The sequence below is a fragment of the Portunus trituberculatus genome, chromosome 21 (genome assembly GCF_017591435.1).
Source record: "Portunus trituberculatus isolate SZX2019 chromosome 21, ASM1759143v1, whole genome shotgun sequence".
NCBI lineage: Eukaryota > Metazoa > Arthropoda > Malacostraca > Decapoda > Portunidae > Portunus > Portunus trituberculatus.
In genome coordinates, this window is record NC_059275.1 from 13,060,928 (window position 1) to 13,085,428 (window position 24,501).

The following is a 24,501-nucleotide window of genomic DNA, read 5'->3' on the forward strand; positions in this document are numbered from 1 at the left end:
TAGGAAGAGAAATGAGAACAATAATTAAGGACAGACCATCAGAATGGGGCTTGGTGGAGAGTGGAGTTCCACAGGGATCAGTGTTGGCACCAGTAATGTTCGCGGTCTACATAAATGACATGGTGGATGGGGTGTCCAGTTATGTGAGCCTATTTGCAGACGATGCAAAATTGTTAAGAAAAGTGAGATGTGACAAAGATTGCGAACTACTCCAGGAAGACTTGGACAGAATATGGAAATGGAGCTGTACATGGCAAATGGAGTTCAACACGACAAAATGCAAGAAAATAGAGTTTGGCAAGAGTGAAAGAAGAATCAGGAGTATGTACAAGATAGGAAATGAAGACATAAAACCAGTCATGAAGAAAAAGACCTTGGGGTGACAATTACCAATGACCTATCGCCAGAGAGACATATAAACAAAATAATTGGAGAAGTATTGAACTTATTGAGGAACATAAGAGTGGCGTTCGTATATTTAGATGAAGAAATGATGAAGAAAATAATTACTGCAATGATAAGACCGAGGCTTGAATATGCAACAATACAGTGGGCTCCGAACTTAAAGAAACACATAAGGAAACTAGAGAAAGTACAGAGGGCTGCAACAAAATGGTGCCTGACTTAAGAGATTTGACTTATGAAGACAGACTGAAAAGAATGCAACTTCCGACCCTGGAAAACAGAAGAGAAAGGGGAGACCTGATAGCAATATACAGAGTGATGATTGGCATGGAAAAATGGATAGGGAAGATCTGTGTATGTGGAATGAAAGAATGTCGAGAGGGCATGGGAAAAACTAAAATGGCCACTTATAGGAGAGATGTGAAAAATATAGCTTCCTCATAGAAGGGTGGAAGCATGGAATAGTTTAGACGTGGAAGTGGTCAACGCAAGGAATATCCATGATTTTAAGAAAAAGCTGGACATTAATAGATATGGAGACGGGACAACACGAGCATAGCTCTTTTCCCGTATGTTACAATTAGGTAAATACAATTAGGTAAATACACACACACACACACAGAGAGAGAGAGAGAGAGAGAGAGAGAGAGAGAGAGAGAGAGAGATTAATTAACACTTTAAGAGTTCTACCAAAATGCTCCCACTTCTTAGTTCGCCAGCAATCCATTTATTTCATTTATTTATTTATTTATTTTTTTTATTATTTAGTATTCTGAGAGTTGTTAATTTGGAGGAAAAGTAATAGAAAACAAACAGTATACATTGTTTTATTTTGAAATATACAAAAGAAACAAGAAGTTTTTGAAAAAAAATTATCACTGAGTTAACACTAAAGATAAATAAATGAATGGAGGGCAACAAAGGCCATGTAACACTATGTTAAAAATAAATTAAAGCAAAATAATACCTCCAAATCCCAAGTTATTTGAGAGTTCAGATATCACCAAACCATATACTACGTGTTCAAGAGAACCCATAAACACCAGCTTGTTGACATGTGCTGGCGACCATCTATTTTGCAATTAAGTCACTTGCAGTAGCGTTACAGCAGGATACAATAGCTGAGGCATCTTGGATCATTCTATATACACTGCCTTCCCTGGTATGTCTGGTTCTATACCCACCAGGGTAGCCATCCTTCAGCTGGTGTATTGGGCCCAGCCATACTTCCTACCACTGCTACACTGTCTCAGCTGCCAGAAGATATAGGCCACTCCATCAACACAAATGTCCATGCATAGGTTTAAATCCCACCACGTGCCTTCCTGACACTTTGTCATTTGTTGAGTGGTTTAAAGTTACCTATATGTCACCATGATACCCAGATTCTAGGTGGAGGTATAATTGCCTTATACCAAAGATGTGCTTGGGTGGTGATATGGGCCCTTATATGGGTACCACTATAAATAAAATTCTCTGCACCACTAATGGGTGGAAGCTGGACAGTACTTCCCATACTCTTCAAATAGATCTACAGGCACTATAGGCCATAACATAAAAAAGAAAGAAAAAAAAAAAAAACTGGTCTGCTTTTTTATGTCATTAATCATATGAGCTTTGACCTATAGCATGGAAAAATCCTGCAAACATACTATTTCCTAAAGTATCCATCAATACAAGGCTATTTTCATTACATAACACCAAAGATTAGTTTTGAATAAATAGATACATAGCACATTCAATATATTAGGTGGCATGTTTGCAGTTCTTGAATACTCATTAGTTAAAATAACAAGTAAATATATAATAAAAAGTAATTCATGAATGGATTCTCTACAGTTTGAGGACGTCTGATGCATAAATTGAAATTTTATGCTTAGCTTTCAAATTTAATTTTATCAAATATTCAAAACAAGGCACTGTTAAGCACCATTGTCTTTCTGTAGCAACAACAGTCCAAATAATTTTTTCAGCTATCCCTTGTGAGGTGATCAGGTGCTGCCCAAGGAAATCACATCATGGCCATCCTCTTTAACAGCTTTGGTAACAGAATAATGTATGAATATGTGTGTATGTGTGCAGACAGGGAGTAGCATTGACAGTGATTGGGGTATGTATCTTGGCAGGGCTGCAGATAGTGGTGACTTCAAGATATGACCAGTCCCTGGCCCACCACCATTTCTTGCTACAGGTCACTGTAAGCTAATTAGTGTTGCACAGATTTTGCATAAATCTGTAAACCACAAGAAATAAATGTATCATATTCCTAATGCAAATTTCAAACCAATGACATTACTGATCCATCAGTTGCCAAGTATTTGAAGAAAAGTTGTTTCCACATAATGAATAAGAAATATATCAAATATGAGCAAGAAATTGTTCATTTCACAGGTGTTTTCTCTAAACAGTATAGAGATTGTGCTATTATGTGGTACTGGAATACTGAAATACATTTAGGGCATGTCATATGGTCTCACAATGGTGGATTTAAAACTAATGTCACAACTTTAAGAGAAGTAACAGCTCCATGATGGCATGCAATATGAGAAGCACTGAGAAGTCTGGACTTACTTGCATCTGTTGGAACTAAGGAGGTTGGGCTCAATGCCTTCCATGAGGCCATCAAGCCACCGTGCCACCGCTGCCTGCCTTTCTGGTGTGTATCGGCTGATGATTGGTTTCCTCAGCTGCCCAAAATACTGATGCAGAAAAGAATTTTGAAGGTCATTCACAGGTACACAGAATGAAGTTATCTTTTCAACAATAAGACTGATTCACCTTTGCCTTGAAAAAGGAAAGTTCAACTAATGAGTATACAATAGGCACCTTAATGAAAGAAAGCTATAGTGAATTAACAGCCACTATTTGACTACTCATTTCCCTTCATTAAGATGTGCACAAACTATAAAAAAGCTACTATATGGCATAGAACAGCCCAAATAAATATGCCAATGATTACTGGATGGAAGGAAAAGAAACTTTTTATAATGAGGAAAACCATTTGGAATTAAGCTGAATAATGTACTGTACCTTTCCATCTAAAGTGGATATAACATACATGAAGTTATGAAGCTGGTAGATAGCATGACAATAAAAACTTAAACAAATGCAGAAGGCAGTCAATTAAAATACAAGTGAGAGGAAAATAGGATACTGTACATAAGGAGAGGAATGAACCTGATTAAAAAACGATTATGAAGACATACATCTAATTTAAAAAAAAGAAGAGAGACTGACAACTGTACACCTGATAGCTACTTTCAGCTTCCTTTTTCTTATGTTTTTTGTATTACCTCCCTATTTAGCAGGATGAGGGGCAGCAGGGGTTGGGATATTAATTCAGTGAAGGTGAATTCCTCAGACATGCATATTTCTAGGGTGGTGGTCAATATCTGGTGCAGGATGGATGGCTGCTCCTGCACTAACTTCACTAAGGTGTCATTCTCTAAGTTCATTGTGTCCATTTCACCTGCTGAACACATAGCTAATAAGATTTTACAATAAACACTGAAAAATAATTTTAGTATAATAAGTGGACTAATATATGAATGAAAATTACATAGATAAATGTATATACATTGTCAGCAAATATGAGAGTAAACTTCAAATATATGCAAGAAGAAACTGCAGAGAAAATAGTACCAGGTTTTACACAAACTATTGAGAAATATGTGGAGACTTTACCTGTTTTTTTTTTAAAGTTTTCACAGTAATATATAACACTTTAACAATCAAATATACACAGCAGGCTTCCTATATACTCATTAACAACAACATTAGAGATATTCTCAATTAATTAGATAAGGCCTTTGTTATAGTAAGACATAGATAGTCTTAGCTCCTCCTTCCTACTGATGGAAAGTTTTCAAGAGATCAGCCATTATGTGGCTCAGGGTAACACTGCAGCCTGTTCACACCTCTGTGTCTATAACAGGATAGAGCAGCCTAGTCAAGACTATCACTTACTTTCATGATGCAGACACTTGTAAAGATAACTGAAGAGATGGTCCAGAATGAGACAACATGAACTGCATGTTTCTGAAAAATATTATGCCTATAAGTCTGGTGACAAAATATGCCAATTTTTAAATCCTCTCAACTATCTATTGAAATTATAAGTACATTTGTGAAGGACCATGTTGATTGGAAACAGCCAATAAGAAATATCATGTCAATGTTGGGTCAATTTTGTCTTTTTTGCACATTTAAGGTTTCATGGGATATTTTCAAAAGATGGTGAATGCAAAAAGCAAGAATATTAGTATTTGTCCAGCCACTGTCCTTAGATCTGTTCAGCCAGCACTGCAAATTCATCTCCCACATGCCAGCCACATTCAGTTTCTCACTTTTCTCTTTAAATATGCTAAGCAACTGTTTACTGTCACTTGACAGTAAACTATTACTTGATAGCTGGCTGGAACGGGGATGGGGTATTAACCAAGGAGGTTAGATAAAGAGGAGGCAGCACGTGCCTTTCTGCTGTATTAAAAAAAGTGAAGCCCACTGGCTTCACTTACAATCGCAACTTATCCCAAAACACTGCCCTCTCCTGTGTTAAGCAATGGGAAATTACCAGTTTCTTTTCCATTACTACAGGAAAACTAAGAAAAAACTGATGGTTTAACTTATGTAAACCACATTATAGTTTTCTAACTATGTCATGTAGATCTATTATTAATATTAAAAAAATACAGCAGGTCATTTCCAGGAGAAATTATGGCAAAAAGATTCCTTTTTCTAGTTTATTGCATGACAAGGAACAAACAGTGGAGTAAAATTTCAGTGATTAATGCTTTTCCAATGCACAGTGATATGAAATCACACATCATTCTAAACAAAAGCTATAAAGAGAGAGAGCGAGAGCAGAGCAGAGCAGAGCAGAGCAAATTTTTTAGTAGTTGTCCAATTTCTTCTTTGTACACTATGATTTCTTGCAAGCCTTGACAATGCAATGTTCTGTTTGGTTCCTCTTCTTCAGTGAAAACAGTCTTGAAACCCTCATTCATTATTTCACTCATTTCCTCTGCTGTTTTGTATGTCTTCCCTCCTTTAACAATTTTTTCTATTGCTTCCTTATTTTTCATCTTACTATTTACATACTTGTGAAAAAGCTTGGGTTCATCATTGCATTTCTCCCCACGTTTTTCTCAAAGTTTCTTTCTTCCTCTCTCCTTACTCTAATATACTCATTTCTCACATTTTTATACTGCTGTCTGTTGTTTTCATTTCTCTGCTTTTTGAGTTTTTAAGCTTTATCTTTTTCCCTTTTAGCTTCTACACATCTGCCATTGTACCAAGCTTGTATAAAATTCTTTACTGTATAGATAGGTATATGTATTTCATCACTCCTTCATTATATTTCTCAAGGAATACAGTAGATACTCAGTACTCAAATGTCTAAATAGTCAAACTTTTCTATAGCCGAATGCGAAAATTCGACTTAATACTCGAAAAAATACCTGTTAGTTGAACGTCTGTCCACATGGCTGTAAACAAAGTGTCTCTCCCTTCCTACTGCCCCACATGCCCCACTGGGCCACCACTGCCAGTTGATCCTTCACTGTCGTAAGAATAACATTGTCCTGTGCTTTCCCTCCGGAGTTTTTCTTGCATTTAGAAGCTTACAATGGCACTGAAGAGGCTGGTGAGAATAAGCTTACAAGAAAGAATGTAGTGACGACCATTGAAAGGAAAAAGGAGATTATTGATAAATACGAGAAAGGAGGAAGAATAACCGATATTGCAACTGAGTACTGTATGGCTAAATCTACAGTAGCGACAATACTGAAGAAGACAGAGCTCATTAAAAGAGCTGATGTGGCGATTGGTTTGAAAAGGCAATTTAAGCAACCTGCGGCAGTGGAAGAAATGGAAAAATTGTTGATTGGACAAACCAAAGGCAGATGGCTGGTGATTCTTTGTCAGAGGGCATAATTTGTGTGAAGGCTAAGCTGATGCATCGTGATCTTATTTTTGATACTACATCTGACTCCAATGATGATTTTAAAGCACTTAAAGGGTGATTTACGAATTTCAAGAAAAAGAACTGGAATTTATTCTGTTGTGAGGCACGGCGAGGCCACAAGTGCTGACAGAGTTGCCACTTAGAAATTTGTGCTTGAATTTAAGAAATTTGTGGATAAAGAGCGCTTAAGCCCACAACAGATCTTTAATTGTAATGAAACTGGCCTCTTTTGGAAAAAAAAAAAAAAACTACCAAACAGGACTTATATAACAAAGGAAGAGAAGTATTTGCTGGGACACAGCCCATCAAAGACAGATTAACCCTGCTTCTTTGCGCCAATGCTAGCGGCGACTGCAAAATTAAACCATTGCTTTTTCTAAACTTGGGTTTGGCAATGGCTGGAACGAATTACCTGATTTATAGGTATCAATAGTTGATATTTTTAATACTCGAATGGCCATTTGGAACAAATTAAGTTCAAATATTGAGTCTCCACTGTATTTCATATTTTCCCTGTACTGTCTTTCTGTTCATAATGTTCCTCCAATCTATTTCACCAAAAAATTTTCTGAACTTCAAAATTCACTTTTGCAGAATTTAATCTCTCTTTTGTACTCAACTCTGTATCTTATCACATCTTCTTCCTGCATTTCCAATACTAGTGTTACATGGTCACTTCTTCCCATTGGACTAAGGTACTGTATGCTGGGAGGGGGCTCTGGCATCTTTGTGAATAGTACTAGGTCAAGCAATGATGGTTCATCTTCTCTGTACTGTGTTGATTCTTCCACCTACTGATCCAGTGCATTCACCATAGTTAACTGTAACAACTGCTTGCTCCACAATCCAGCATTAAACATTACAGGGGATCCTCATGATATGACTGTTTGCAGTTCGAATTATCGCTAATTCGAACTCGGTTAATTAATACCCATTCCTGAAGGTTCGCCCGACTGACTTACCAATTTGACATTTATATCTTGCGCGCCACCCACCTGGTCAAATCCACCACCACCCTGATTTCACCGATAGTCCACCAGGTGGAAGTGAAAACTGACGCTACCCTGTGCGTCGTTTTATCTGTGTCACTCTCGCCCCAGCCAGTGTATAGGCAGGCCACGCTCAGCCATTCCACCTCCTGCCTCCATGCCGCTTCAACCATGCCACGCAAAGCCACCTCCAGCCTCAACCCTAAGAAGCACAATTTCCTGCCTTTTAAAGATAAGCTTGAGCTTATAAGAAAGTGTGAGGCAGGTATAGCTCACAGTGTTGTTGCAGCGCAAATGGGTGTCCCTAGATCAACTGTATCAACAATCTGGAAGAACAGGGACAGGAACTGAGAGACCACTGCATCATGCAAGTGTTTTTATTTCCAAAAATATACTGTACAGCACCCTAATGTGTTTAATAAAAAGTTAGATATAAATGAAGCCTTTAATAGTACTGATTACTCTAAGTTAGTGTTTTTTAGAGGTTATAGTGATGTTTTTGGGAGCGTTAAGGCTGGAGGTTGGTCCCTATACCCCCCTAATCCTTAAGTATCCTATGGGAAAAACTGCTTCACAATTCGAATAAACACTGATTTGACCGATGAAAAACCGCCCTAACCCCGTCAAATTGTGAGAATCCCCTGTACTTCCATCTCTCTCCAGTTTACTCTTTTACAGTTAACGTCTCCTACTAACAGTATCTTCCATCTCTTCTCTTATCATATTATCCAAGCTTTTAATAATTTCTCCTTGCATTTTCTTAGGTTCTTCTGCTCTCCATGTATTTGTCTTCAGTGGCACATGCATGACTATGATTCTCTGTTTTTCCCTTCTTCTGTCTTGATTGTTACTCCTGTAATTTCTGCCATGCCATCTCCATAGTGCATTTTTTGTGTGTGTGTGTGTGTGTGTGTATTTACCTAGTTGTATTTACCTAGTTGTAGTTTTATAGGGCCTGGGCTTTATGCTCGTGTGTGTGTGTGTGTGTGTGTGTGTGTGTGTGTGTGTGTGTGTGTGTGTGTGTGTGTGTGTGTGTATTTACCTAGTTGTATTGTACAGGGTTCGAGCAGGGCTGTGTGTGTGTGTGTGTGTGTGTGTGTGTGTGTGTGTGTGTGTGTGTGTGTGTGTGTGTGTGTGTGTGTGTGTGTATTTACCTAGTTGTATTTACCTAGTCGTAGTTTTACAGGGCCTGGGCTTTATGCTCGTGTGGTCCCGTCTCCATATCTACACTTATCCAATTTTTCTTTAAAACTATGTACACTCTTTGCTGACACCACTTCCTCACTCAAACTGTTCCAAGTCTCAACACATCTTTGCGGAAACTAAATTTTTAACATCTCTCAGACATCGTCCCTTCCTTAGTTTCTTACTATGCGATCTTGTGCTTCTAAAGTCATATTCTTCTCTCAGGATCAGTTTCTCATTATCCACTTCATCCATTCCGTTAATCAATTTATAAACTTGTATCAGATCCCCTCTCTGTCTTCTCTGCTCCAAGGTTGGTAGATCCATTGCCTTTAGTCTCTCCTCATATGCCATCCCTTTAAATTCTGGAACCATTCTTGTAGCCATTTTTTGTAGTCTCTAATTTTCTTATGTGTTTCTTTTTATGGGGAGTCCACACAACTCCTGCATATTCCAATCTAGGTCTTATTTTAGTACTTATCAATTTCTTCATCATTTCCTTGTCCATATAGTGAAATGCTACTCCAATATTCCTTAGCAAATTATACGTCTCTCTGAAAATTCTATCAATATGGCTTACCAGTTGATTATTTTCTTCCATTGTCACTCCCAAGTCCTTTTCCTTTTTTACTTTTTCTAGTTCTACTCCATCTCCCATGTGTGTGTGTGTGTGTGTGTGTGTGTGTGTGTGTGTGTGTGTGTGTGTGTGTGTGTTTTTCTTTTTACGGAAGATTTTCACACAAAATAAAGGACAGAACACTCACCTGTGTCAGAGAGTCCTTCAGATGAAGAAGATAAAATATAAAGCAGCACATTTGGCTCAAGGGTAACGATGAAGTTCAGGTGATCTCTTGTCATAATTACCAAGACAGAGTGGTAGTCAAGAGACAGATAACGATGTACCTGATGGGGGAGAAAACCTTCCTAGGAGACAAAATTCTGGTTCAACCTTCTTACAAGTGCCACATATCAAATAATTCCAAACAGTGTGATTTCATGTGTCCCCCCATAATCTTACTTAGTCAAACCTAATTGGATGTGAAAATTCAAGTTGGAGAGAGATGATGGAAAGAAAAAGAAAAAAAAAAAAAACATCCTAGGACAAGAAGACATGTATAGGACTACCTACCTGGAGATCTGACAGTGGTATGCAAGGCAGCAAATTAGCAAAGGTGCAAAAGGCTGTGGCTAACATGTCACCTCCAAATTGACGCAGCCTCCCACCAGACCATATGTCTTGATACAATGCCAATTTGAGCATGGAGAAGCAGATGCTGATGCCTTTCAACCTCATAGGATAGATTTGGTCCTTTGGAATGCTATCACTCTGGGCCAGAACACCAGAACCTGCAAATCATGATAATTTTTTATACATTTCAAAAGTTGGTCTTACTGTTACATAGTGAGATAGTTCTTAATGATACAAATTCAATGACTTTGAATCCAAGGTTCCGACTCGATTTACATTATTAATTATTTTTCTCATCACATTTTTATCTGTCAAAGACAGAAAGATGTGTGAGCTGACAGAATCAGAGATGATAGATCATGAAGGCATCACATCTATAATAATAAAGTAAGGAATTTACTGTGTGTATATAGAGTGTTTGTGGCATAAGTGAAAAGCTTTAAGTTTTTTGTGGAGACAACCGACTGTCAAGAGTGGATAGCTACTAATACCAGATAAGTACAAAGAATGCATCCTATTCTTTATTACTCATTCTACAGCTACAGAAAAATGTCACTTATCAGTATAATTTGGCCACAATGAGTCAAAACACTGAAGCCAATGCACCATTCATAATATAAACTACAGGAACAGATTAACAGAGTAAGTCATCATGAACAAAGTAATCACACTCACCATAAGTACTGAGGATTTTACTGGCTTCCTGAAACAGCAAGATTCCATTAGATGAGGATGCATGAAACTGCAGCTTTGAAGATCTATGGATTATTTCAGCAAAGAGCTTCAGCACTGGTGTGGTGACTTGAGGATCATGGTGCCAGATCTCCATGCTTTGGATCATGATTGCTGTGCAGGTGGGATAACTGAGAGATGGCAGTTAAGGAAAATAAATGCACCATAAAGAGAGGAAAAAAGAAGAAAGAAAAAAACTGATCAAGGCATGTATTATAGTAGATAAGATCATATCACCATAAACTTTCCACAATGCACACAAATATTCTGATGTCAGCAATAGTACACAAGATCAGCATGAGTGTCAACTGCTGTACTGAAGGAAGAGTGAAAAACAAAACTGCACAAAATGAAAGCAAGGGACTCAGATGGAGCCTGTTCTGCAGTGCCAGCAGTGACAGCCAACCATAAGACGAATGATGCAATGCAACACAAACTAAAGAGGAAATAATGAGAAATTCATTCTCCTTTGATAAATGTAGTACAACTGCTATCATTACCACTACTACTAAAAAATTTTCTTAATGTAAGAGGGATACTGACCAAAGACAACTAAATTTATATTAAAAGAGTCCCACTTAGGTATCAACTTCTAAAAAGGATTAAACACCATAACCAATGACTACAATACTGGTCTTACTAGTGAGTGGTATGAGAGATGTACTATCATACCCACCATTGATTAAAACAAAGAAGCACTGAAGAAGCACACAAGCCAACAAGGATACATCCAGTAAAAGAACATCATACAGGAGATGGGAGAATCAAGTCCATGGGCCAGTCCCCGCAGATCCCTAGCAAGCCCAATGAGCTCCTTCTTGGCCTCTTCAGCCCGAAACACAGGAGTGTCGGCCTGTGCCAGCAGTTGCTTCACATTGTCTAGTGCACCTGTGGAAGGGATGGTAGTGCAGAGTAAAAATCACAAAAAAGTTTAAAGAAAATGTGTACAGCTATTAAAACCATATTTTCTTTAACAACCACCTACTTGTAATTGGGATCATGAACTGTATGAACTTCTCTTCATCTTCTCCAAGATCCAGTATGAGAAGCCGTCCAAGACAGGTATAGAAGGACGTTCGGTGTCTCATCACTTGCACAGGCTCGCCAATGGCCAAGAAAGGAAACTGTTCACTCTGTAATGTGAATGAAGAGTGTAGAGGGAAAGTACTCATATTGGCAGAGTAAATTTTCATTTACTGGAGTATTAGCAGCATATGTTGAACACAAATCATTCATATGTAAGAAATGGATATTGTCACTATTTTTTCTGCACATTTTTATAAAGAGCAGAAAAATGGTGACAAATGTTCCTAAAAAAAATGAGTGCAAAGTGTGCAAGGAAATTGTCCCATTACTGCAAGGAGAATGCTTTAATGTATATTGCAGAAGAAATCTTATCAGGTCTAATATGGTGTATATTAATACCAAACTTGTGTGCATCCAAAGATTCACCTACATACTTCCATTTAACAACACGTCAGTGACAAGGGAGGCGGTGGCATAGTGGATAAGGTGGTGAGCGTGGGATCGGGCAGACGTCCACGCGTAGTTTCGAATCTCACCACGTACAGCCTTAAAACACTTTGCCATTTGTCGAGTGGTTTAAAGTTACCTACATATCACCATGATACCCAGGTTGTAGGTGGTTACACTCAAGATGAGCTCGGGCGGTGATATATGGGCCCTAATATGGGTACCACTATAAATAAAATTGCCTGCGCCACTAATGGGCGGAAGCTGAACAGCGCTTCCCATACACTCTTCAAGTGTGCCTACAGGCGCTATAGGCCTTACCGTAAAAAAAAAAAAAAAAAAAAAAAAAAAAAAAACAGCCTCATCCGAAAGCTCTGTTTAAAAAATTCACAATAAATAAGGTCTCCTCTTACTGTGTGGTTGTTTAGCATAACTTGCACAGCATCAAGTCTGGCAAGCTTCATTGCCTGTTCATGTCCCACAGTGATGTCCAACATAAGTCTTAGGGTCTTGTGTAGGAGTTGCTCACAGTGACTCCAGTGCTTCAAGTTCACAATGCTGGAATGGTAGATTGACAGCACTCACCTCTCGATGTTTGATCATGGCATCCAATTCCACATACTCAGACAGAGTAACAAATTTTCAAAACAATCATGATAAACAGACTAAAACACCACACAACTTTTCAAAGATACTTACATTTTTTGCATAAACACTGCTAATATCTTTGATTCATCATTAATTCCTAAGGTCTGTGAAAGGCATCCATAGAATCCTGAAGTTTCATGAATTTGACCACTAACATATGTTCTCAGAAGTTTTTGAAAAAGGGCTATTAAGGCCAACTCCCACTTCTTACAGCCTCTTCCAGGTAGACATGGGTCTGTGAAGTTCATAAGCTGCAACACCCTGGAAGCAAAAATTGTAAAAATATCTTACAAACAACATTTCAGATATATTATAACAGTAATCTCACACAAAACAGATTCATAAACATGTAAGTTTATATGACTACTGTTTTCATTAGGCTTAATAGTAATAAGGCTTACATCAGGACTTTTTTATTTTTACTGCTATAACTTATGCATTATTTCTGAAGAGCTATTATGAAATCACCAAATCTATATCCCCCTGAAATTCAATTCATGTCTAATAGATATAATGGTGTTCATCCTGAGTCTGTGAATCCTCATGTATAGATTCAATGAACTAGTCACCTGCAAACCAGGTCTCCATCCATGGCATCAGCATCATCACTGCTGGCAGAAAGTGATCGCCTGTCAATCGCAGAGATAATCATGTACACAAGCCACGTTAACTGACCTGAATGAAGTAGTAGTAACAGGAGCATAAGAGTGGATATTTAAAATGGGGATCAGTAAAAAACAGTGAGATAATTACAGTCTCATGTGGCCTACAGCTGATGACTTGTTTTGATTCACTTTGCTCATAAACAATCCAATAATTCCTCTGATTTACATTTGTACTGATTCAGAACATTAATATTCAATTATACCAATGCACGTTACATGCAAATGTTATTTCATAATGCTTGAAGGTAAACTTAACATTACATATGTAATGTATGTTAGTCAGCATTAGGCCCACCTTCTAATACTGCAATGTCTTCCATGGAGTGTTGCTGAAACTCATGGTTCAAGTGTGCTGTTATCACTTGCTGGTAGTGCTGTGCAGTCTGTCCAAACACTTGTACAAGCAGCTCATATGTCCTGCTATATTCATATCGTCCAATGGATAAAAGCTGGAGAAATAATATTGTCCTTTGCTCTTTCATGTATAAATGAGAAGTCGCTTCCTAACAACCATTCCTTTAGATGTATAAGTGCAGTATAATGTAATGAGCCATTGTGTCTGTACTTCAGATTAGTATATTTTGGACAAACCTGTCACAAAAAATATATCTTTAATAATACTCAGTAAATAAAAATCAATTCTATCTCCTTTTCAGAAATATAAGCACAGCATCTTGAAACTCTTGAATTAATGACTCAGTGCTTATGAGAGAGACAAGACCTGTCATTGATTCTACAGAAGACTAAAATACCATACTACCATTTGTAGTTGTGGTTGAATAACAGAGACATCATCTAGAGGATCTTCCAAACCTTCATGCTGCACTACACTTGCACTCTCTAGATAAAATGATATATAAACCTTTACTATTTCATGGGTGTAGATCTCTAGCAGGTGGGGCCTTTTGCTCTGTGAAAATTGGAAAAATGATCAGAAAAAATGAGAGGAAGCCTAAATTTTTTTTAACATTTCATTGAAAAAAGCTGCTATGTATATTTGCTTTATACCACTGCCAGCATAGTCATTAAAAGACCACATACTAAGAGAAACATATTAATTCCTTCAAGAGTCTGCTATGAAAATGAATTGTTCTTACCAGCATGAAGTGGGAGCAGTACACCATGTTATGCCAGAAGGACAGTAGACAGCAGATGCTCTTGGATGCAGACTGCCACTTGTGAGCAAAGTCCTTAGTGAACTGGGCAATTAGCTGGATGGCATCAGAGTAGTCCTCCACTGACACCAGCTCATCAATCTGGTAGTTCCTTTTCAGCCGCAACACCAGTCGGCAGAATTGGTGGTAGTTTGAGGGGTGACTCAGGTCCTGCCAATATGTAACACATGGCTCATATATTAAAAAAAATGCTAATGTAAAGATGCCAGATTTTTTTTTCTTTGGACACACCTACCATTCATTGGATCAATTTAAGTCTTAAAGGCTGCATTTACCCTGAGTGAGTCACATTGAGTTGAATTGCATTGAATCATTTCATGCAATTTATTTTGATGCATCTTTTACACCAACTGTGTCAACTCAAGACAAGTTACTACTAGCAGCTGAGGATGAGGACAGATAGTGAAGCTGATAGAGACAACGCAACAGTTTTATATTGTCAACTCTCCTCTCTGTCAGTAGCAAAGAACAGCAAAAATTCCCAGCATAAATAAAGATTATACCTGAATCTAACATTAATACAAAGAAAAGCACAGACATGGCCAATGACAGAAGCAATAACATGGGATATCAAAGGGAATGTAACTGCATATTGTCAAAATTCACCAACATCAGTATTGATACACAGCAAAAACATCCTGACTTTGCAATTGTCCTCGTGTAGTAAGCACGGATATGACAGATGACAGAGAAAATGACCAACGGAGACAACATACCAGCATATCGTCAGCTCTTTTTCCTTTACTACCAAACAACAACAAAAGATTCTGGCTTTATGAAAATTATGGCTCTAATGTTAACATAAAGGTGAGACAGATATGACTCTACTAGCATAATTGAAAACACCACAGCATACTTGCTGTGACTGACATAAAGAAGAGGCCCAGCCCTATATGTGACTCGACACGGCCCAGTAGGTTGTGACGTGACTCGAAGTGTTTGGTGTAATTTTTTTTTTTTTTTTTTTTTTTTTTTTTTTTTTATTTATTTATTTATTTATTTATTTCAAAGACCCATGCAAATCAGTATTAAAACTGAGGAGGCTGTTCATGATGGGTCATAAATCATCTCGACTTGACGTGACTCGACTCACCGTGACTCACTCCATGTAAATGCAGCCTTACGGAATTTGTCCTGCACCTTGACAGATTTTTCCCTTCAATACAATATGTATTTAATTAGATCACTGTGAGGTTGAATTAGAAATTTCATGCACTTTCTATGTAGACTGTGAGATGAAATAACTTACTTTGATCCATATATCAGACAATTACAAACCTACCTGTGGATTCTTTAGCATATTCCTAACTCCATTGGTGAGCTGAGAGAGAAACCTGACCCGTTCCTCATTAATACTGAAAATATCTCGCCTCACAGAGGCAAGCTGCACCAAGCATGTTAAAGTCTGGAAAGGAATTCTTAAATTGGTCTTGCATCCAGTATAAACATGCCACTTGCTAAGAAATCCACCCAATAATCTTTTCAAGAACAGAAACAAAGTAAAAGTTAAGTGTATGATAACACCTAATGAGCTCTTTTCACTACAAATCCAATCTAAAAATTATTTTAATTTCAGTTATATGACATCATATATTGTTACAAGCCATAAAACTATATTCAACTGAGTTTATGCAACATGATTCAGACCATACATACCATAGAGGACAGTGTAGCAGGGAGATGTGCATACAAGTCAAAGAACAGCTGAACAGTTGACATGTCTAAGAAGGCAGGCCTCCAGGAGGTGGGGATCTTTACTATGACCATCTCATCACCACTTTCATCTGAAGCTGTCTCTCGTGAGTTAAATATAAGACATCTCTGTGCTGATGGAGGCAAAAGAAAAAGGATATTCAAAACAGTATTCATCTTCACTCACAGTAAGTTACACATTGATGCAGATTTAGTAACAGCATCACACATATACACCATAAGACAACTGTCTATAAGCCATACACCAGACACCAAAGACTCACCCAACTGAAGCACACGAGTCATCAATGCATGCACTCTCTCATCAGCGAAACTGAGTGTCTGCACATTCCCAAGGGCTGTTCTGAGAAGTGTGCAGGACAGCTGGAAGATACTGAAGAGGCGAATGTCTCTGAATGGCTGTATAGTCTTACTCCTTTTATTGAGGAATTTCTTTGCAAAAGGTTTTGAGACTTCGTTAATTTCAGCAATCAGTTGAGATATAAGCTGGACACCCATAACACAATGGTCTGCTGATCCCTGGTGTTAGAAGAGTCATATTAAAATCTATCTGTATCTGACATCTTAAAAATTAAAAGAAATTCATAAGCATTCATCTGATCACTGTCATCACTATCATGACCATTGATCCAGTAAAGGATAATCTACAGGCTGTCCTCTCTTTTTCCTTAATGAATCTTTCTCACCTCCTTGGTGGATTTTGACTCACACAAATCTAAGACTCATTTCTACTGGAAATCAAGTTTTCCTATCAAAAAAACAAACCATAGAAAAATTTAAACTTAATAAAATCTAAGAAAACACTCGATCCTTATTTATCCAGCTTTCAGTTAATTCGGACTAAGTCCAGATAGCCAGCTACTAAATTCAAACAATGCGCACCTTGCACAATTTGAGAAACAGTCAATAGATGATGGCACCACTGACTGCTGTGGCAGGCAGTTGTAAACAAGTCTGGCTGATGCTAGTGAACACTGTTAATTGTCTGGTGTCAGTGAGCAAGTTTGTGCATTTTTCAGTACCTTAGAACTCTTAATTATGTCTCCTAACAGTGTTAGGCATAAGTGAGTGGCACTAACTGTGACATGAAGGCTAGAATCAATAAGAAAATTAGAGAAAGGAACTAAAGTTGCGAGCATTTGTGAGGAGTATGGCCAAGCAATCTGTGTCTCACATTAGTAAATTCAAAGATAAGCTGGTAGAAGTAGTAAAAATGCAAGGAGTTGAAGAGATACTTTGTTAGATACTGCCATGTTGTGCAGGGAACTGACACTCTGTAGTAAGTAGGAACAACAGCGTATCTACACAAATACCATAGTTTATTACTAAAGAATATTTTATCAATACAAAAGCCAAAAGCATAATACCTAAAATAATCTAAAAACATAAGATGATGATTAAAATTTCGTGCCTAAACAGCTGTTCAAAAGAAATGCTAACCAATAGTCACTGGGTGGTAGCACTGAGCAATCAAACATGGTCATTTGATTATGAAACGATTATGTTTTTAGCTTTTGTATCAATAAACTATTCTATAGTAATAAACTACAGTATTTGTGTAGGTACAGGTAACTCTCGATTTACACAATAGATGCGTTCCAGGAGGCATCGTGTATTTCAAGATTCGCGTAAAACAAACTTGTAATTCTCATAAGAAACAATAGATAATAGGGGGATGTGGGATGTGGTCCCAAAAAATTTGTACAAAATACTCTATTTATTTGGCTAAGTTAACATGTTTTAATTATTTGCCATTCTAAATACTAAAGTGTATTTAAAGTAAAGGGAAAAGCAAGAAATAATAAGAGAAAGAAAAAAATAATTAGAGAAAACAACAAAACAAAGAATACATAAACACAACACTCACTGCGTCACTGCCTTCACCACTCACACCACAGTCAGTCACCATCTTCCTCTGAGCTTTTCCACTTTATCAAAAATTCACTTATCAAAAATAACCCCACAGTATAAAAGTAAACACTAGTAAAAAAATAAACGCAGGATGTCAATGTCTTCACCCCTCACAAGCACTCGCCGTCACTGTCCACCTTCAAGTCAAGGACGTTATCATCCACCTGCGCTTCCTTTGCTTCCACCGCTTCCACGGGGATTGTCCACATCCTCTTCTGGTACTACATCTTCCACTGGTGTTTTCTTGAAAAACTGCAGCATGGAAGAGGAAGGAGCAATGGAGTTCCCACCTATCGGCCAGCTGCGGAACTCTCTGGTGCGCAGTTTGAAATTGCATCTGGTGCTAAGTTTGAAAATACTGTTGGGCCAAATCGTGTATAAGCAAACTGATTGCGCAAATTTAATTAATTATAATACGGTAATTAAACTATTTTCCAGTATCCTATGACGGGTTAAAATGGTAAACCTAGAAATTGTCAGAAGACTCTTTGAATACTAATAATTATTTTCTCTTTGTTATTCTGAATACAGTGATGTACTTTGTAGCTCGATGTGACCTCTGAAAGTTTAGTTATTGCCTTATCAAAGATTCCTCCTCCGCCAGCTGTGTGATCTGTCAAGCAGAAACAGCTCGGTCTCTCTCTCTCTCTCTCTCTCTCTCTCTCTCTCTCTCTCTCTCTCTCTCTCTCTCTCTCTCTCTCTCTCTCTCTCTCTCTCTCTCTCTCTCACACACACACACACACACACACACACACACACACACACACACACACACACGCTGAAGTTTGTTTACATCTGCAACATGGCGGCCGTGAACTCGAAAGATGAATCAGACTTCACAGGATTTCAAGGAATAATGGAGAAGAGCGTTTATGTGAAGAAAATTCTGGAGTTGGAAGGTAAAATTGAAAAACTGTTTGAAAAGTATGGGGGCCTGGAAACGAGTTATGACAATGTAATGAAAGAGTGCTGAAATGAAGAAAGAAAATGCAGTACTGAAAGAGGGTTAAGTTAATTAAAGTGAATTGCGACAAATGTGGAGCTAGGAAAAGTGATGGAGAAGCAGGCTGAATGGAAAAAAGTCAGGAAGTGGAAAGAAAGGAGGTAAATTACAAAGTTGCAAGTCTGGAAAAGGAAATCAAAGAGTCTGGGGAGAAAACTTTGGGCCTTGCTGAAATTATAGATCAACAGATCATAGAAGAGAAGATTGCTGAGAAAGTGGTGAAGGTTATTAAGTCAAATGAGACATTGGTGAGGGAAACTGTAGACAAAAAGAGATGTGTGGTGATATTTGGTGTGGAGGAGGATAAGACACCGAGTAAAATGGAGAGAGAAAAACATAAAAAGGTGATAAATAATATCATTAATGTGGTGCAGGAGGAGGAAAAGACCTAGTACAAGAAATAGAGGACTTCCATAGAATTGGAAAGTTCACAAGAGAAGGTATGAGGCCAATAAGAATCAAACTTAAGTCACAAAAGGATGTAGATGAATTGGTGGAGAAGTCATGGAGGCTAGCCCAGCAGGAAACAACAAGGAAGATTTGGTTGAGAAGAGATCTCGGTGAAAAGGAAGAGAAATGTTAAATGAGTTGAGAAAGGAGGCTTTGAAAAAAATGAAGAGAGGACAGAAGAGGAGAAGAAAGAGTTTTCTGGAGAATCTTGGATATGAGACTGAGGAAGTGGTTCATAACCCAGAAAAGTACAGCAAGAAAGGACTAAAGAAACTTACGTATGAGCGGAATGTAATGTATTCCAACATAAATGGAGTGATATCGGGATTTTAGAACTCAACGATTACTTGAGGGACAAGAACCCAGATATTGTGGGTCTTACTGAAACAAAACTGAGAGAGGAGAAGACCTGATGATGGTTGGAGAAGGAAATATAATGTTTGGAAAAGAAATAGAGTAGGTAAGATGGGAGGAGGAGTGATGTTGCTGGTTAAAAAGATATAAAGGTGGATCAAGTGAAAGAAGGTATGGGAAAGGCAGAAGTGCTAAAGATCAGAGCAGAAACTAATGAAGGAAAAAGAGGCACTACATAGTGGTGTACGTACCACCTAAGACAAATGCATGGTCAGTACAGGAATATGAAGAAATGATAAGTGATACAGGAACATGTCTGGAAGAAATGTTGGGTGGCTGTGAACGAACTATAATGATGGGAGATTTTAATTGTAAAGAGGTGTGTTGGGAGGACTGGTCAATGGAAGGATCAGAGACAACATGGGGAAATACACTATTGACACTGGCAATGGAAAATGTGTTAACTCAGTGGGTCAAAGAAGATACTAGGTTTGGAGGAGAGGGAGCATCGTCAAGACTGGACTTGGTCTTTAGTACAGAGCCAATGGTCATTGAGGAGATGAGGGTGGAGTGCCCTTTAGCAAAGAGTGATCATGCAGTTTTGGAGTTCAAGGTGATAGATGAAGAGAAATCTAGAAGAAATGAAGAATATAAAGTGGGAAGATGGAATTATGCCAAGACAGATTTTGGAAACCTAAAGAAATTCTTTCAAGAGACAAATTGGATGAAATTCAAGAGTGCTAAGGAGCAAATGAAAAGTGGAAGGAATTTATAAAAATATACAAAGAAGGTGAGAAAAATTTGTACCAATAAGACAACATAGAGAAGTTGGAAAGCAGGACTGGTTTAACGATAGATGTGAAAAGGCTAGAACAAGAAAAGAGGATGCATGGAAGAGGTGGAGAAGGAAAAGACGGATTAAGCAGTGGGAAAGTTACAAAAGAGCAAGAAATGAATATGTGTTGATTAGAAGAGAAGAAAGAAAGAAACAAGAAAAGGATATAATTGATAAATGTAAAGACCAACCAAGGCTTTTTACAGACATGTGAACAACAACATCAAAAATAGAGAAAGTATTGAAAGTTTAGAAGTAAATGGAGTATGCAGTGAAGATCCCAGGAAATGGCAGAGGCTATGAATGGATGCTTTCGGAAGGTATTCACAAAGGAGACTGCTTTTGACAAACCACTGGTAATGGAACAGAAAGGGATTATGAAGGAGTTTCAAGTAACTGTGGAGGAGATCAAGAATATGATGGGGAGTTTAGAAGTGAGAAAAGCTGTGGGACCTGATGGGGTATCAGGATGGATTTTAAGAGAATGCAGGAGCAACTGGCAGAAAAAGTTTGTGAAGTAATTGATGCCTCATTAAGGGAAGGTGTAGTGCCCCAAGACTGGAAAAGAGCTAACATTGTCCCAATCTATAAATCAGGTAACAAGAGAGACCCATTGAACTATAGACCAGTGTCACTTACAAGTGTGGTAGCTAAGATGTGTGAGAGGGTGGTGAAGAATAGATGGACAGACTTCTTGGAGAAAAATGACATACTTTGTGAGTGTCAATTTGGTTTTAGAAAAGGGCGTTCATGCACGACAAACCTGATATGTTACTATTCGAGGGTGATAGATGTAATACAGGAAAGAGATGGTTGGGCTGATGGAATATATCTGGATTTAAAAAAGGCCTTTGATAAGGTACCACACCGGAGACTGATCTGGAAACTTGAAATGGTAGGAGGAGTGCATGGCAGTTTACTAAAATGGATGGAAGACTTTTTAGTAGGAAGAGAAATGAGAACAATAATTAAGGACAGACCATCAGAATGGGGCTTGGTGGAGAGTGGAGTTCCACAGGGATCAGTGTTGGCACCAGTAATGTTCGCGGTCTACGAGGTGTCCAGTTATGTGAGCCTATTTGCAGACGATGCAAAATTGTTAAGAAAAGTGAGATGTGACAAAGATTGCGAACTACTCCAGGAAGACTTGGACAGAATATGGAAATGGAGCTGTACATGGCAAATGGAGTTCAACACGACAAAATGCAAGAAAATAGAGTTTGGCAAGAGTAAAAGAAGAATCAGGAGTATGTACAAGATAGGAAATGAAGACATAAAACCAGTCATGAAGAAAAAGACCTTGGGGTGACAATTACCAATGACCTATCGCCAGAGAGACATATAAACAAAATAATTGGAGAAGTATTGAACTTATTGAGGAACATAAGAGTGGCGTTCATATATTTAGATGAAGAAATGATGAAGAAAATAATTACTGCAATGATAAGACCAAGGCTTGAATATGCAACAATACAGTGGGCTTAAAGAAACACATAAGGAAACTAGAGAAAGTACAGAGGGCTGCAACAAAATGGTGCCTGACTTAAGAGATTTGACTTATGAAGACAGACTGAAAAGAATGCAACTTCCGACCCTGGAAAACAGAAGAGAAAGGGAGACCTGATAGCAATATACAGAGTGATGATTGGCATGGAAAAATGGATAGGGAAGATCTGTGTATGTGGAATGAAAGAATGTCGAGAGGGCATGGGAAAAAACTAAAATGGCCACTTATAGGAGAGATGTGAAAAATATAGCTTCCCTCATAGAAGGGTGGAAGCATGGAATAGTTTAGACGTGGAAGTGGTCAAGCAAGGAATATTCATGATTTTAAGAAAAAGCTGGACATTAATAGATATGGAGACGGGACAACACGAGCATAGCTCTTTTCCGTATGTTACAATTAGGTAAATACAATTAGGTAAATACACACACACACACACACACACACACACACACACACACACACACACACACACACACACACACACACACACCCTAATGATAGATAATGATAGATAATTTGATGGTCCAAAGAGTAAAGGAAAACACAAGATTCAGAGGAAACGATGAGCTGGCAAGATTAGACCTAGTTTTTACAAGGGATATACCAATTAATGATGATATAAGATACAAGTGCCCATTGGGAAAGAGTGACCATGTAATATTAGAAATGGATTTAGAAGAAGGAAAGGAAGATAGAGATGAATCATACAAAGGAGACCGATTAAATTACAGAAAGGCTGATATTGAGAATCTCAAGAACTATTTTAAAAACGTAAACTGGGAGGAGATGGAAAACTCATTAACGGTTCAAGAGAAATATAACTTATTTTTGGAAATATACAAAACTGGGGTCAGGGAATATGTCCCGAAATATAGACCTAAAGAAGAAGGAAAGAAAGATTGGTTTAATGCAAGATGTGCTAGGGCAAAGGAGAAACAAGATGGAGCATGGAAAAGGTGGAGAAGAAACAGAAATCCAGAAAATAAGGAAAACTTCAAAACAGCAAGAAATGAATATGCTAAGGTGAGAAAGGAAGAAGAAGAACTATGAAAAGGACATTGTCGAAAAATGTAAGGAACAACCAAAATTGTTCTACAGATTCATAAATGGAAAAATAAGACAAAAAGAAACAATAGAAAGGTTAAAAGGAGAAAACGGAATGGTGGAAGACCCAAAAAGTATGGCAGAACTGTTAATAGTAAATTTCATGAGGTCTTTACTAAGGAATCCAAATTTGAAAGACCACAGGGTAATAGAGACTGTCTATATGAAAGAGATTAAAGTAACCAAGCTTGAAATAAAAAGTTGATGACGGAACTAGATGAGGAAAAGGCAATGGGACGGATGAAGTCTCAGGCAGAATACTGAAAGAATGTAGGGAAGAACTAGCAAGTCCAATATACAACATCATAAAATGCTCAATTGAAAATGGAACAGTGCCAGTGGAGTGGAAAAGAGCTGAGGTGGTTCCCATATATAAGAGCGGAAGGAAGGAAGAACCTTTAAATTACAGACCGGTATCACTAACTAGTGTAATATGCAAGATGTGTGAAAAAGTAATAAAGAAGCAATGGATTGAGTTTCTTGAAGACAACAAAATATTATCAAATAGCCAATTTGGTTTTAGAAAAGGTCGGTCATGTGTAACAAATTTATTGAGTTTCTACTCTAGAATAGTTGATAAAGTACAAGAGAGAGGATGGGTTGACTGTATTTATTTAGATCTAAAAAAGGCTTTTGATAAAGTGCCACATGAAAGATTACTATGGAAGTTAGAGGAGAAGGGTGGCTTAAAAGGAAGCACATTGAGATGGATGAAGAATTACTTAAGGGGGAGAGAAATAAGGACGATAGTTAAAGATATGAAGGTCAAGTGGAGAACAGTAGACAGCGGAGTGCCACAGGGGTCAGTATTGGCACCAATACTTTTTCTCGTATATATAAATGACATGCCAGAGGAGTGAACAGCTACATAAATCTGTTTGCGGACGATGCAAAACTGTGCAGAGTCATTAAACAAAAGAGGATTGTGAAATACTACAGGAAGACTTAAACAAGATCTGGAAATGGAGCAAAAAATGGGAGATGGAATTCAATGTGGACAAAAGCCATGTCATGGAAATGGGAAAAAGTGAAAGACGACCAGTGGGAATCTATAAGATGGGAGATGGAGTAGAACTAGAAAAAGTAAAAAAGGAAAAGGACTTGGGAGTGACAATGGAAGAAAATAATCAACCGGTAAGCCATATTGATAGAATTTTCAGAGAGACGTATAATTTGCTAAGGAATATTGGAGTAGCAT

General features: G+C 37.9%; 1 protein-coding gene and 1 long non-coding RNA gene across 12 annotated transcripts in view; one reads left to right on the top strand and one right to left on the bottom strand.

Annotated features, from left to right (window-relative positions):
- Window positions 1-24,501, top strand: part of LOC123507063 — a 72,676-nt gene that overhangs the window by 19,639 nt on the left and 28,536 nt on the right. The gene's annotated exons all lie outside the window — the stretch shown is intronic.
- Window positions 1-24,501, bottom strand: part of LOC123507060 (exportin-7-like) — a 51,650-nt gene that overhangs the window by 9,461 nt on the left and 17,688 nt on the right. For 2 of the 7 annotated variants that reach the window (XM_045259597.1, XM_045259599.1), the window contains exons 2-18: window positions 16,403-16,658; window positions 16,083-16,252; window positions 15,709-15,831; window positions 14,349-14,576; window positions 14,012-14,161; window positions 13,547-13,700; window positions 13,156-13,261; window positions 12,638-12,847; window positions 12,352-12,496; window positions 11,451-11,598; window positions 11,194-11,353; window positions 10,409-10,596; window positions 9,674-9,891; window positions 9,309-9,447; window positions 4,372-4,443; window positions 3,699-3,877; window positions 2,977-3,104 (exon numbers count right to left, since the gene is read on the bottom strand). In XM_045259597.1, the coding sequence (XP_045115532.1) occupies window positions 2,977-3,104; window positions 3,699-3,877; window positions 4,372-4,443; window positions 9,309-9,447; window positions 9,674-9,891; window positions 10,409-10,596; window positions 11,194-11,353; window positions 11,451-11,598; window positions 12,352-12,496; window positions 12,638-12,847; window positions 13,156-13,261; window positions 13,547-13,700; window positions 14,012-14,161; window positions 14,349-14,576; window positions 15,709-15,831; window positions 16,083-16,252; window positions 16,403-16,658 (2,774 nt within the window). Of the gene's footprint in view, window positions 1-1,885; window positions 2,639-2,976; window positions 3,105-3,698; window positions 3,878-4,371; window positions 4,444-9,308; window positions 9,448-9,673; window positions 9,892-10,408; window positions 10,597-11,193; window positions 11,354-11,450; window positions 11,599-12,351; window positions 12,497-12,637; window positions 12,848-13,155; window positions 13,262-13,546; window positions 13,701-14,011; window positions 14,162-14,348; window positions 14,577-15,708; window positions 15,832-16,082; window positions 16,253-16,402; window positions 16,659-24,501 lie in introns of those variants that run through there. The other 5 variants (XM_045259600.1, XM_045259601.1, XM_045259598.1 and 2 more) reach the window with 5 other exon arrangements.